This window comes from Medicago truncatula, chromosome 3, assembly GCF_003473485.1.
Source record: "Medicago truncatula cultivar Jemalong A17 chromosome 3, MtrunA17r5.0-ANR, whole genome shotgun sequence".
In the NCBI taxonomy this organism is placed as follows: domain Eukaryota; kingdom Viridiplantae; phylum Streptophyta; class Magnoliopsida; order Fabales; family Fabaceae; genus Medicago; species Medicago truncatula.
The window spans coordinates 2,660,547-2,676,294 of NC_053044.1; the positions used below are offsets into that span (position 1 = coordinate 2,660,547).

Below are 15,748 nucleotides of genomic sequence, written 5' to 3' on the forward strand. Positions count from 1 at the left end.
CAAAGGGAGAATTGTTCCCACATTTGGTTTGGCTATGCCACACAAGTAAATTACACAAATGTCCCTCGGCAGTTAACTGCCGAAGTTTTTAGGAAACCGGCGGCAGTTAACAGCCGAGGAAAACCTCGGCAGTTAACTACCGAGGAAAATGTTATAAGAACAGAACTGCATAGGAGTTTCCAAAACTCCATTGTTGCGTTTTTAATTATCCAAGGTGCAATTTTGAGTCATTTGAAGTCATTACAAGCCAATTTTAATCACAAAAACAAGTAAGTTTTTTGAATCCTATTGTATTGTTGCTTTGTGGTCGAATTGTATGTTATTTTTTGTTAAATTTTGATTATATTGATTTGTTGATTTTATGATATGTTAGGATAGTTTAGGTTAGAATGGTTAGAATGGTTAGAATTGTTAGTATAGGTTGAATTGATCGCCATTTTTCTTTTAATGTAGATATGTCTCAGAATCAGAATCAGGGTAACATTCACGATGATGAGAAGAAAAAAGAAAAATCACCTATGACGTGGCATGGAATTGTTTGCGATGGTTCCGAAAAAAAGAAGGGTTCGAAGGTGCCAGTGTACAATCACTCAAGGTTGAGGAGGAGCGGGAGGACATGCTATTTCGGTCCTCAACCAAAACAAGGTACCGCAGGGACTGTAGCGGACAAGCCGATTGATTTGTGTGACGAGGAAGAATGAATGTAATGGCTTTTAATGCCTAATTGTTTTGGATTTTTTTATGTTTTATTTTTCTGTCGCGCACATTTTGTTTGACATTATGGTATTTAGAATAAAATTGCATTTGGAATAAATAAATTTGAAAACAAAATAAGATAATTATTGTTCCATTCAAAACAAAATATATGTTATCACATTACATTGCATTACACATTAGATTCTGAAATTTACCTTCCAGCTGCAACAATCATCTTACCACTGAATGGGGCAAATTCAAACTTGCTAAGCAGCAGGAATCCAGTATTCGATAAGCATCTTGAACGCTGGTATTCAAGTGTCAAAAGAATGAGGTGCATTCCTTGACACTTGAATACCATTGTCCAAGATGCTCATCGAATACTGGAGTCCTGCCGATTAACAAGTTTGAATTGCCCCATCCAGGGCAAGACAATTGTTGCAGTTGGAATGTGCATTCCAACCCCAACAATTGTGTTACCTTTGAATGGGATAAATTCAAACCTGCAAAACAACATGACTCACGCATTTCGCCGAGCACTTCATGTTTTCCCTTTGAAAAGAATAAATTTTTATGAGGCTTGCTTTAGATGATGGTATTCAAGTGCCACAGAATTGAGGTTCAATCCTTGACACTTAATACCTTCATCTAAACCAGCATAACAAGAATTTAATATTTTCAAAGGAGAAACATGAGGTGCTCGCGAAATGCTCGAGTCCTGTTGTTTGACAGGTTTGAATTACCCCATTCAAATGAAGACAATTGTTGTAGTTGGAATGCACCTTACCCTAACTAATGACGATCTTCTAGCGGAATCAAACTTTTGATGATATCTTCAGTTGATCTAAGCAACTTCACCCGCATATCGATCCACTGGAACATGCTGTGCTCCCAAAACATGGTCGTCACGTTTTCGTCGTTCGTTAATTCCACCCAAGTGAATGATACTCTCCCATCGTCGAGCGTTGGACGTTTATACCAAACGTGTTCCACCATCCTTGTGTCTCTGGGGTTGACTCTTTCGTTGAATTCAGTCAGTTTATCCTTGAGACATCTTAACGTTACACCAAGGCACCGAACCTTCAAACTCTGAGGTTCTCCGCCGTTGAATTGCGCATGAACGTCGATCCACCCGACCATTGTTTTAAATCTACACAATAAGAAACTAAAAACAATCAATGAAAAACTCATTCAAACATTTCATCGAACACTTGATGTGCACATTATACATAGAGTCTAAAATTCATAAAAATAACCCTAAAATTTTAAATCTTATACTCTTACTAAAATAAAAAAATTAAGCATATAACATAAACATCATGCAAATATTTTAACAACATTAATCAACTAACATATACCCTAAAAATTAATTATAACATGTAAATCTACTAAAAAATAATAAATGCACTCAAAAAGTAAAAAATAATAACATTTATAACAACTAAAATGTAAGTTAATAGCATTATAATTACTTACTTGTGATTTTGTTGAATAAAGTTGGTTGGATTTGGTTGTGTTTTTTAGAGAGATTTTGAGAGAAATTTGAAGAAATTATTTGGAAGATAAGATGAATAATGGATGAGAGGAAATTCTGCCAGATTTTGTAGAGCAGATCCTCGGCAGTTAACTACCGAGGTTTTCCTCGGCAGTTAACTGCAGCCGGATTTTTCAAAATTTCGGCAGTTAACTGCCGAAGAAAACCTCGGTGGTTAACTGCCGAGGAAAACTGAACATCCAAAACTTCACAAAATTCTCAATTTCTCTCCAATCTTCGCCAAATCTTCTTTCACGAATTGCAAGCAAATCAACGGGACACTTATATTATATAGTAGTGTGTAGGTTTGACTAGACAACTAAAACTTTGTCATTAGTAATAAAATACTACTTCTACACTCTAGAAAAAAAAATAACAATCACGTCTCATTGAAAATTGCTTATTATCAATACATAAAGTTACAAGAACAAACTTTAATTTTCATGCCGATTAAATCTTCATCATTCTAAAAAACATTTCAATATAATTCTAAATTATTTTGAAAGCCGGATTTTTACACAAACGTTTAAAATTCATCATAACGGTTCAAATAGCAAAAAAATATTGGTGCAAATGCACAACTTAATTAAACCAACATTTTTGTACATTAAACAAAGTAAAAAAAGCCCATAAAATTAAAAATAATGTCATCAAAGTAGAAATATACAAATATACAAATATACATAACTCAATGTGATCAAAAGACTAAAACTAAAAAATAAGTCCTAAAAAAGAAAAATAGTACTACTGGTCCTGATCCTGCTGATGGTGCCTCCTCCTCGGCCTCTGGGCTCTCCTCCTGGTCAAAATCGGCGCGATCTGCTCCCTCATATGGGTCATGGCCTCAAACCACTGCTAAGGGGTCATGCTCATGACCTCCTCCTGGCCTAACTGCGCATCAGCGTAGGCAACAGCGCCACTAACCATGTCATAGGTGTCAGGCGAGCTTCTCGCCTCATACCGCTCCCATTGGTCTGCAATGATCTGCTCTTCATTTGCAGGCCTCGGAAGATCTCCTGGAATAGGTGGCAAGATCTGAGGGTGAGACACCCTAGTGTACCATATGACATAGCCATCCGCCACCCGCCATGTATCCTCTCCTGCGTGTGAGTGCGGAGAAACAGGTAAGAAATATGTTTTTGCAAGGAAAATACAACATCCAAATGCATTTTGCAATTATAGAATCCCTCAATTATCCATTTCACTACGCTTCAAAATCACACAACCTATCCATGTTCTATCAAGGCAAACAACAGACAATAATAAAGTCAGAGACAGGTTTATCCTATCTATTCCAAACATATAGGTTTTTTACCGTCTAATTTAATTCCAGAAGAAATAATCAAACAGAACTTAAGAAGTTAAATAACCCTATAACTATTACCCTTTTCAATCCCATCTTTAGCAAAGCTCCAGACCACAAAAAGAACCCGAGCAATTCTGATTTTGAATAACCCTTCCATTGAAACAAACAAACACAGCCAACCTGAAAAAGAGACATTCCAACTATTACGTCATAAGGAGTACTTTGAGGCTTAAGGTGCAATTAAAATTACAAACACAATAGTGAGACATTATAAGGTAGAACTCGTATGGAAAGGATTTTCACTACCATCTCAGAAACTATCAATCATATTCGGACCATTTTACCAATGTTATGAATTGTACAATGTGCTGCATGTGTTAAGAATTTAAAAATATTATTTACACAACAATATAATGAATATATCTTTGAAGCAGAATTTTAAAACGCCTGCAAATGAAACACCAAAATATAAAAAATTCATTTTCAGATTAATCATTCAACAAGAAGAAACCGTTATCTTGTGAATTTCAATCCCACAAATATTATCAAAAAAGCAAGAGCTAAAACATAAAAACCATAATACGCTCCTTGTCAGTTTGAAATAGTGCATACTATTAATGTTATCAAAATCGCGATTTAGATCCAGATCTTATACAAGATCATTTGCATCTCGAAAAATTGAAGTCAAGATTGTAAAAGTAAATTGTGTTTTTTGTGCAAGGAGGAAGTGTAGCCTCTCATTCTGTCTCTCTCAGTCACATGCAACAGTGCGGCCATTTTTCTGTAAATTGTGAGTCGTGACGCTCTGTCTCTCCCTTCTTATGATTCATTCAGTTTCTTTCCTCGCTTCCGTAATGCGTCACTAACACATCGCTCTACCAACACACCAGACATTAAATACTAAGCAGCTCGGAAATAAATGCAAGGCATAAATCATATTGGCATTTCAACTCAGCCAATCAGAAAACTAGACACCACTAAGCAGTAACAACAAACAAAAAAAAATCAATCATCATATGCACAATTAAAAGATCAAATATTGCATCAAAACAGAAACCAAAATGTTTGCAATTATAATTACCCTCAAAACAAACATAGTGGGAATGGTAACCCTTAATTGAACACTGAATGCACTATATGATAAATTAAGCACCAGCAAGGCATAAAGTTACCAAGAAATTAATAACATGTAAACTTCTTTAGAAAATTGATGATAAGCATATGCAGCGTTCCTTCTTAATCTCAAAACCAGATAAGTAAAAATGAGGCATAGAATTGCATTTCAATCTCACCAATGGTGCAAGAACCTGATGCTCACAAAAAACAGTGTTTGGTGATTTTAAATTTGCAAGGTCTAGAGAAATTATTAGCCAAAAAGTAGCATGATATGAAACAAGTTTAAATTAACCAACATATGCAAGAGAGTCAAACCATTGCAATACTAGAAACTAGCATTTCTAGAAGGTTAACTAATATTGAAAGAAAACCTGTTAAACAATAAGAAAAAAAGGATTCTAAAATCTAAGAAAATGAATCTTCTACTCCTATCTTTGTTGTCTCGTTCCATATAATTAAACCCAACCAAACTCATATTGTCCTAAGCAAACATGCAACTCAACTGTACTATGAGTCGTATATACTTTTTATTTATTTATTTTATTTTATTTTTTAGAAACAGAAAATTTATTCTTGTCGAGTAAATGCAAGACACAAAAACCCTCGTGGCAGACAGAAAATTACAATAGGTACTGATATACCGGAAAAACCTACGACCCACTCCACCCCACAAAACCTCTCGGCCCAAACAACCCAGCTGACAGTAAACCAAGAGCACCCTTCAGCAGAAAACCAGAAGGTGGCTGCCAAACACTGCAAACCAACAGCAGGACAAGCCCTCTTGGCCAAACCACCCAGATGGCAAAACATAAAAACACCCTGCAGAGTCTAGTGGGTACCTCTTCTGCACTTGAGAACATTTGCAGAAGGTCTGCACTATAGCGTACCTCTTCTGCTGATGGGAGATTGCCACGAGTTTGGCTACCAACAACATGAGATTTCGCCTGTACGGATGATACCGTTGCAAGAGCCAACAATATCAAGTCTATCAAAATCGGTGAAAGGATAAGTGTGTTGACTTACATTGGTGGTTAAGTCGTTGGTGAAAGCAGAGTCTAGTGGGTAGCGTGAGTGCACTTGGCGAGTGGTTGACAGGGAAAGATTTTCATGATGAATTTGTGATCGGAGATAAGAGAATTCCATGGCTTGCAGACACATCGAAGTTGAAAGAGGAGCTTTACCGGTAACCTACGTAGAATTTCTTGAATAAGGTCGAAAGGAAGAGTGGGCAGTGGCGGTGATGTCAGTGTTAGCTGGTTGTTGACAGCGGTAGATGTTTCCTCCATCAATCTGTAAACAAAGATAGTTTTCAGCTAATTTAACGTGAGAGAACGATATATAATTTCCCTAATAACATGGTTCCGGGAGTATTGTGTGTAATTTCATTAATAATAAGAAGAATATGAGAAACACTTAATGAAGATTAATTTGATGATGATTCTCGTTTGTTCAAAGTTGATAAAACCAAGCTGGTGGGTTCAAAGGTTATTAATCTGAAAGAGATAGATAGAATTGACAGGGGTGGCGGCTGGCTTGAAGAAGAAGAAAAGGAGAACTAGGGTTTAGTTTGAATGATTTGTTGTGATTAAAACAAAACAATATAAATAGTGGCCGAGGGAGAAGTTAAATAAATAGTCTGGTCTGGCCCATCTTTTTTTTTTTTTTTTTTTGAGAGAAAGTGAATTATATCATTTCATTAAAAATCAAATCAGTAATACATGCAGGAGTATCATCAAAGACCTGGAAGCTAGTACTAGATGTGGCTGCCCTAGCTAGTGTATGTGCAACCTCATTCGTTTGCCTCCTAATAAACTCGACATGAGAGTTTGTTAAATAAGTGTTAGAAAAGTAAATATTGTTGTCCATAATAGAGCCAAATTCGGTAGCATCTCCGCGGCCTTTGTTGAAATAATCAGCTACTCTTTTATAGTCAACTTCAAAATCAACAATTGTAAGTTGAAGTTCTTGTATCCACCGAATTGCGTGGTGTAGACCCAGGGCCTAAACATGGTTTTAGACCGGACATGATTCCCATCAGAATCTCGGATGCACATCCCAAAACCTACTTTATTGGAGTTGTTTGGAAAGGATGCATCAACATTGCATTTATATCTGCCAATACTCGGCTTCCTCCAACGAACATTCATGTCCCGATTATGTTGAGGGGCATTCAACGTGGAAACTGAACTATCGTGCCTTAAAAGAGGTTTATTGCGATTAGCACTACGCCAGCCTTCCAGAAGATGTTTTGCTCTTTCTGGCTTGGCCCATCTTGTAAATTTATAAATCAGTTTTTTTTTTTTAATTCTACTTTTTACCCAAACTGTTTTGCTCGTTTCCAAAGTAAATGTCTATATTGCCCCTACGTAAGTTAACTTGCGCTGCGTGAGTTAACTCACGCTAGTGTTAAATTTGCATGACTTAACTCACGCAACGTGAGTTAAGTCACGCCGCTGAAAATTCATACTAAACCCCAACCCAACGTGAGTTAACTCACGTTGGTTTTTTTATTTTTATTTAACTTCTTCAGTAGTGTTGTCATTTATAATGATATGCTTACTTTCAAATGAAGTGACATTTCTTTATTGGTATTTGTGCTATTCAACTTCAGAATATATGGCTAGAGGTATTTTATTATGGCTAGAGTTATTTTATTATGATAGGGTTGCTTCATGATATAATAAAAAATGTATAACCAATGTGTAAGGCTAGGTACTTTATTATGATAGGGTTGCTTCAGAATATATTAAAAAATGTACAACCAATGTGTAAGAGAAAGAATATTGCCGACACTCATAATGAAGCTTTGAAGGAAGCTAAATAAAAGTAAGAAAACCAGCGTGAGTACTCACACTGGAGTTCAGTGTGTGTTTTTCAGTGTGAGTTAACTCATACAACGTGAATTAACATGCGTAGGGGTATTTTGATCATTTACTTTGGGAATAGGCAAAACTATTTGAGTAGAGACTAGATTTTTTTTTTAGCATTCTATCTAACAAATAAAAACAATAACTATCAAAAACTTGATGGGACAGACAATGTTGAGGAAGGAGAAGTCACATAAGCTAAAATATTACCTTTCTATTTTGCTTCAATTTCCTAAGAAACAACACTACCCAGACCAGAAAACACATTTCACTCTGTGTGACTACCAACTTGGATGTCTTGCTTAGACACACTCAAAACACCTTAGGCTCAGCAACATCACAAACGTCAATCCCATCATAGTATAAACATTCTCAACTGAATACAACTTCAAATGTCTGTCATTTTTCGTGAATCATAGATGATTCAATTTTGTAAAATAACACAACATTCTATCTGAACAAGAAAAAACTGAACGTTGGAAAGGATCCTGCTATAAATTACCATAGTGAGTAATATGAAGGAAAGAGAAGAACATAGGAAGGGAGTAGCAAACAAAAGTTATATTGCAATTTGAAATGAATTAATTTTCATTTAACAGAAAATTTAAAGTCACAAATTGAAGTTACTTAGTCTGTTGTAATCATTGATTACATATCCACAAAAAATAAATTGATAAAATAGAAATAACATCAATCTAGCTATTCCAATTGAGTTATAAATGTTTACTGCTTACATAATTAAAATCCTAAATCTAAAACATCAAGTAAGGATTTGAGAAGATGCAATTTGAAGCAACATTGAGATATAGATATATATGCACAAGCAATATACAGAATCTTTGTTTAAATACCGCCTATCTATCATTTTCTGCAGATTTCAAACACCGTTTTATGTCTTAAAAATTTACAGATTCCGCAAGGAAAGTGACCAAATAATAAACATACTGAAGTTTCCAACTTTTGGACTTGAATTCCTCATTGTGGAAGACAAAAAAATCTTGTACAAAGGGTCCTTAATTTGTTTTTATTGTATCTTTCTTATTATAAATCTGCGGAAATGAGATTTTGCTGAGCTCAATTAAATTAGGAAAAAGATGCAGTTTCTCTCATTAACTCTTAGTCATTAGTATGTACGTTGCAATGTTTGCTATAAGATGCACAAATTTCATACTGTTTTCCTCATATCTTGCACAAAACAATATGAATTGAACATAACTTTATCATGGATGTGGTACTTAATGAAGGTTACGATCGCTTTGAGTGGTATCACGGTGGTCACTATGTCTATATAAAGAATTACCACGCCATAGGAACGTCAAAAGAACCGCTGGCAGACATCAAAATTCTAATTATGATTTCGAAAATACAAGTAGTTACCCTCTAATGCAGTGCATGATTGTGAATTATATAAATGTAATACAATATTAGGGACCAAACAACTCTAATAAACAGATAATACAAGTAAAAATAACACCAATTTCTCAAGCTTCAGATTTATGATCATTAATTAACAATAATCCATGAAGCCACTTATAATCAGTGCAAAAACATAATAAAAAACATATAGGTTGTGGCTAAATTTAATGCTCAAGTGATATTAAGCTGTCAACGCTTGCTTCTAGGGCACATTGAAATATAGTAAACTTTAAAGTACCATTCTTTGAATCGTAAACAACCACATTCTTTTTCTGATTTTCTACATACTCCAGCAACACTTGGTCAAGCGATAAGACTTGGCAGGATCTGGGATGTTAGAGAAAGTGAACATTATGTTCTTGAGCCTGCAGTTACACTATGTTCTGATTCACGCACTCTGAAATCAAGTTTTGTTTTAGGCTCTATTATCGTATTTGGTTATTATTATATCATGTCAATAAAGTTGTGCCTTTTTAATTACTCAAATGTCTAAAAAATGGGTTCCCTCCTCCCTATGCTTTGGGAGAGTTTGTAATATTGCAGATATAATTAGCATCATAACTTGAATAATATTCACACTGATCCATTCAATGAGTTGATATAATTTTCCAAACACTTTATGTAAACCATATATAATCTAGTGAGACCTGATGGATTAAACCATAATCTAGTAATAGTTTCTTTTTTTAATGTTTCATACTCATTAGAAACTTCCTTACAATTGAACACCAGAGAGAATTTGAACATCTTAATTATTCTGCACCAAAAGCAGAACCATTCAATGCCCCTTCCTCAACTAAATATATGTAAATAAGAAAACTCACGAAGAAAATAAGAGAACCATTTTTCAGGAAAATATCACCAAAGGAATCAAAACTTTACCACCAAAATTTTCTCTATTTTTCACAACATGATTTCATGAATCTAAAGACAAGACCGGTTTCACCGCAATGCTTCTGAGACCATTAAGAATAATAATAAGACATCAAATCACATCTTACATAGGTCCTAGGCGATCAAGACCGGTTTCACCATTTTTTTGAGTGAAGGTAAGGAAGTTTTAGAATCGGTGTTGAGTTTTGTATTGGAGAAACTCTATTTGCAACCCATACATAGGTCCTAGGCGATCAAAAAATTCATCTTACATGCATCAGTGCCATTGCGATAAAAAAATTAGGAAAATACCTGGGACTCTCAAACACAAGGTGTGCAAAGACATATCAAAGCTTTCACCATAGTTAATAAATCTGCCGTGGGTATTTTTTGTGGGTGATCATTGAGCTTGGGTCCAATTTCCATCCCTAATCGGGACAAGGTAGGGATGGACCTTTCTACCTAAGGTATGAGTTACCGCATTCATTTGTCTTTAAAGAGTTTACAAAATATAAATTGCCACATCTTTTGCATTCATCGTTTGCCCGTGCCAAAATTTTGTTGCAACTTTCATTTGGTTGGTACCATACACGCAAGTTTCGACTTTTGCTTTTATTTAAACCCTAAACATTTAACTCCTCAACTCTTTAATCTCTTAAGTCAAACCACTTGAACTACCCAACCACTATTTGAACACCCATAAACATGTAGAATTACACATACACATAAATAGCAGCAATTTGACTATTTCTATTGGAAATTCTAATTTGTATATAAAAATAAAATAAAAATTTTAGACAAAAAAAAAACCCAAAAACAAAAAAAAACAAAAAATTAATCACTAGCACAAGACATGCTAGCGACAATCATCACACAATAATTAATAACAGTTCACAGGCTTAAACAAGTCATCACCCCTTAATAATATCAAAAACATATCTCAAGCTTTAGAATTAGACAATAAGATCAATCACAATTGTAATTAGAATAAGCACCATCACAAAGACTTCACATTATCTTGGACTCACAAGAAGAAATTGGCAATGACGTATCAGCCTCCAAAGACTTCACATTATCAATTGTAATTAGAATAAGCACCATCTTTTTCTTATTCCACCACTTCTTCCAATCTTTAACTTTGTAAGGCCTATTTTTGTATTCAAGTGATCGTGTTTCTGCAGCACCTCTTTTTGGTGCTTTATTCCCTTCTGTATTTGAAGATTATTGCATAGGTGTATACATGCCTCAAAAGTGATAGCATTGTCTTGATCATGTTGGAAACATTTCTTCACATTTTACTATATAAATTCAAGGTGGGGAAAAAAGAACCCTTAAATAGAACTTGAAAGCCCAAAAGAAAATGAGTAAAGGATTAAGCAGGAGATCTAAATGTCCAATTGATCACAAAAACTTTCAAGAGACTCTTTCAACTTATTTCTTGACTCAGTTGACTTAACTTATTTATTTAGCATGAATAAAAATCACAGATACAAGGTCACTTTCATGTTAAGCTAAACCCACTCAACCTGCATAATTTTGCAGGTCACTCTAAATAATGATCGTTTCATGTTTCTTTTATATAAGAGGCCATTCCTTTCCTTCCTTTCCTTTCTCCATTCCCACAAAAAAAAAATTAAACTAAACCAACAGATTTCCTTTCCTTCCTTTCCCCATTCCCCACAAACAAGGCCAACTACATAGGAATAAAATAGAAGCTTTTAAATAGATATTGGATAAGAGAGTGATTTCATCTAAGAAAATGAAAGCCATCAATATTTATATGGGCACAGAACGAACTCTTTACCTTGTACACAATTCAACCAAAACAAAATAATTAAAACAAACACACAGACAATAGTAAAATAATGCACAAACAAGAATTCTTTCAGAACTGAAAACACGCAGAAATAGAACTGCAAAACCACCAGAATGCTGCAGCAAAGTATAATCAAGGTATTGTTATAAAACTGATAAAGACAATAATGATAAGTGCAACAAAATAATAAAACCAATACGACATTTCCTACACAAGTTTTTTGCTAAATTATAAAAGTATTAAACATTCTAATGATAAAAGTAGGATAGAGATTGAACGCAAGATATTCAGAAACAGAAAGTATTAAACATTCTAATTATGACAAGGATTGATTCCTCTGACTGCAATAAATTTACAAGGATGGCTGAAAACAGAGAGCCCAGCCCGAATTCATTGAAAAAACAAGGCATTCCTCCTACAGCTGAGGTTGAATAGACTCCGAAAAGACCTGCTGAAATAACAAGCCAAAATAACTTATTCATTGAAGAAATAAATCCAGAACATGACAACTAACAAGTTCAACAAATCTGAAAAATAAAATGTAAACAAACATACAATGTTAACAAAGTCAAGGCAAACAATAGTTAGAATCTAACCACTATTGTGTCTAGTCTAGCATTAAGAACAGGCATGTAAGACATGAAAATATATCGATAACATAATACATACGTGCCATTTAAATTGCAAATCTAAAATAAATGCAGCCATCAAAAGATTATCATATAACTGCAATCCTACATGAAATAATAAAATCCAGAGTCAAATAAGGCATAATAGTTAATAATTTTATCTGTAACGAGTAATTACCAACACAACCTTATTCAATTTATTACTACTATAATCAGCCAATACATCAGATTCTTGTATCAATACATATTCCAGTAGTCACTACTAATAGGATATAAATAATGTACATAAAAAAATGGCTTTGAAGTCAAACTCATAAACTGAGTGCTCATCTTTATCTTTTACTTTAGTTCTATATTCACATTCTGCAGTGCACAGGATGTAGACCGAGACTTATGTTTTGCACGGTTTAGCATAAGTTTTCCCTTCCAATAAGGATAACCGAAACAGTAAGAAAATTAAAACAGAATCAAACGTCCTTGTATATCACCAACAAAATCTTTCAACTGTGTCTTATGAATCAACATTAAACCCTTTAGAGTATTTCATCACTAATTTATCCCTACCACTTCAAATCAAGACTTCTCAAAAATAAAATAAAATCAGTGTCAGTGTCATTCAGAATAAAATAACTGAAAACAAATCAAATACCCTCTTCCACCTGGAGGATCAAGTAATGAAAATGTGGGATATACATAACTATAAGATAACTATCCATTTACAAATCAACACTTTGGTACATTGGTTATTTGCATATGTTATAGTCTAAAAAACAGTTCACACCATCAGTGGGAAAATTAACTAGGTTGAAAGTGAAGATCCAATTTGTCAAAAGGCTACATCTAGTACTATATAACTTATGTGGAGAATCATCGGCGGCATGAGATCATTCAACTGTGTCTCTTTTTCAGTATAGCGTGTCTTTTTGTTACAAGTTCTACAATAATTATCTTCTTTAAAAAAATTACATCACAATAGTGTTATATAACATATTCAGTTTGGTTCATAATGCAGTGTGCAAGATTTGAAGCAAACATTAAAACATTTGTGCAACACTAAGCAGACATTATTACATCTAATTCATAACGCAAATCTTAGAAAAATCCAATGACAAACCATTTAATGTAATTCATGACTAACCAAAAAATAAAAAGCAATGTTCAACCTATAGATTCCATCAACCATTAATTAACAATGATCTAACAAGTCACCAAAATCAGAGCAGGCATAACATATAAATAACACAAACAAAAACTAACCATATATATGTTGCAGTTGAATCAATGCTTAAGGTGATATGAGACTCTCAATGTAGACTTCGGCATGTGTATGTTTATAGTTGTTTCGAAACACAGGAAAATTCAATGTGCCAGCTTTAGAATCATAAACAACCAACTTCATATCGTCACATTCAGCCCAATCCTGATGACATTGTACCAATAGTTGGTCATCCTCTGAAATATATAAAGCTCTATCGGCTTCTAAATCCTGATCTTGCAGGTTAGGAATAGTGTACAATTTAGTCCAAGACTCTTGATTTCCATACTCCTTCATAATCCAAACATCCCAATATTCATCACTACTTGCAAAGACACACAAGCAATCCCTCACCACACCCACGTCCCACGAATTATTTTCATTGTCGAAATCAGGTAGCCGAAGCTTTTGATACGACTCCTTCTCTAAATCAAGAGATATAATGACATCATATGCAAACCAATTAACAGTGCCACTAACAAATAGTCCATGTCCAGAAATGGGGTTAGAATATGGAATGTCCTTTATTCTTCTCCAATAATCAGTCCCCAAAGTATTAACACTAATCACTTTTTTGAAAGAATGGGCAACAACCTTATAATTATCAATAAAATGATCATATCCAAAGCTTAGTAATGACCATTTGTGATTCCGCAAAGGAGGCAATAACTTAAACTTTCTAATGGAAGGGTTCCATAAGAAATAAGAACCATTATTGAGCTTACCACAAAATATGCCATCGCAAGAGCTCATCATCAGGTCGATGCAGTGATGTCCATTTGTGAGAGTATTAGGAATGTAAAGTTGTGTTTGTGTAACAACGGTAGAAGTAGAGAAAATTGAAGGGATTGGAGAATCGCACATAACTATGTCACGATCATAATAATAATCATAATCACAAGAATTTGTTAGCATGAGGTGGTGGCGCTTGGTTGACATACGAAGATGCTTCTTTGCGAAATTAGGATCAGAAATAAGAGAATTGAAAAACTTACAAACGCATCGAAGCTGTACGAGTAATTTCACCGGAAGCCTACACAGAATCTCAGGCAGGAGATCAAAAGGAAGAGCTGGAAGCTCCGGCTCCGGTGGGCATGTTAGGGTTCCGGCGGCCAATCGCTGCCTCTGAGTGTTGGTTGTTTCCACCACGAGTGAGTCAGAAGAATCGACGGCGTTTCGGTTGTCCTCACCTTCGTTTCCTTGCGCCATTTCTCTAACTCAAATGTAAAGTGAATTGTTTGCTCGCGAGAGAAATAAAGCAGAAACAGACGCTCCACCCTAGTTTCACGTATCTCGAATTTTTTTTGTAGATTTTTTTTAGACTACCTCAAATTCGTCCTTGAATTTTGAAAAATCGACCAATTTCGTCCCTGAATTTTGCGAAATATCAAATTAGTCCTTGAATTTTACAGACGTCCATCAAATTCGTCCCTCCGTCCAAAAGGTCTGTTAATAACGATGATGTGGCTTCTTGCATGCTTTGTTGTCCTCTACACGTGTCAGCAAGTCAGCCACTTGTACAAGGACTAAATTGATGGAAATTGTCAAAATTTGATATTTAACATTTCAGTCTCTTTTTTCCTGTGTTTTCAATTATACCCCTCTATTACATGTGTTGTCCTGGATCGATTTGAGACTTACTGTCATAATTTGAGGATTAATTTGATGGATTTTGTTATAATTTAAGGGCTCATGTGATTGATTTTTATTTGCAGAGAATGAGTACAAGGAGATATGGCATGAGAGGACCAATGATTTCAAATGACATGCATAAACAAACACCACTTAGGGGTCCTGCTCCACAAGATCCAACTGCTCTTGGAGTTATTAGAATTCTAAATCCAAATTACGGGTCATCCGCTTCTACTCAACCCCAATACATGGAGTTTATCTCAACTCCAGGATTTCCAAAGCATTGATGCATGTTTAAATTATATTTTTGGACTAGTTTAATTAATGTTTTTTGGACTTGTTTAGTTTACGCTTTTTTGGATAAGTAATCACTTAAGAACATCAAATGATTTGATGTCTTGATGACTATGTAATGTTATTTTTTTTGGCTATGTAATGACTTATGAACATCAAATATATGACTTATGATGGTATGAAAATGTCTGTCTTTTTATAATCAAAGTGTCTGTCTTTTACTTTTTACTTTGTTCAGCAAATGTATGCACCAAGGATCACAGTGATATCTGTTGTGAAAATTCAAGGACCTATTTGATGGTATTTAAACCAAT

The 15,748-nt window shown here is 34.7% G+C and overlaps 1 protein-coding gene across 2 annotated transcripts; it reads right to left on the reverse strand.

Moving 5' to 3' along the window:
• Nucleotides 1-3,381: 3,381 nt before the first annotated feature.
• On the reverse strand, nt 3,382-14,777 carry LOC11408532 (F-box/kelch-repeat protein At3g23880). Of its 2 annotated transcripts, none has more exons than XM_003598334.3 (2): nt 13,511-14,777; nt 3,382-3,716 (listed from the first exon to the last, which is right to left on the reverse strand). In XM_003598334.3, exon 1 carries the CDS (start codon nt 14,715-14,717, stop codon nt 13,539-13,541), a length of 1,179 nt encoding a protein of 392 aa, XP_003598382.3. In that variant the 5' UTR covers nt 14,718-14,777; the 3' UTR covers nt 3,382-3,716; nt 13,511-13,538. The 2 variants fall into 2 exon arrangements, with proteins under 2 accessions (XP_003598382.3, XP_039687292.1); XM_039831358.1 differs by lacking the exon at nt 3,382-3,716 and adding an exon at nt 11,752-12,072.
• Nucleotides 14,778-15,748: the final 971 nt, after the last annotated feature.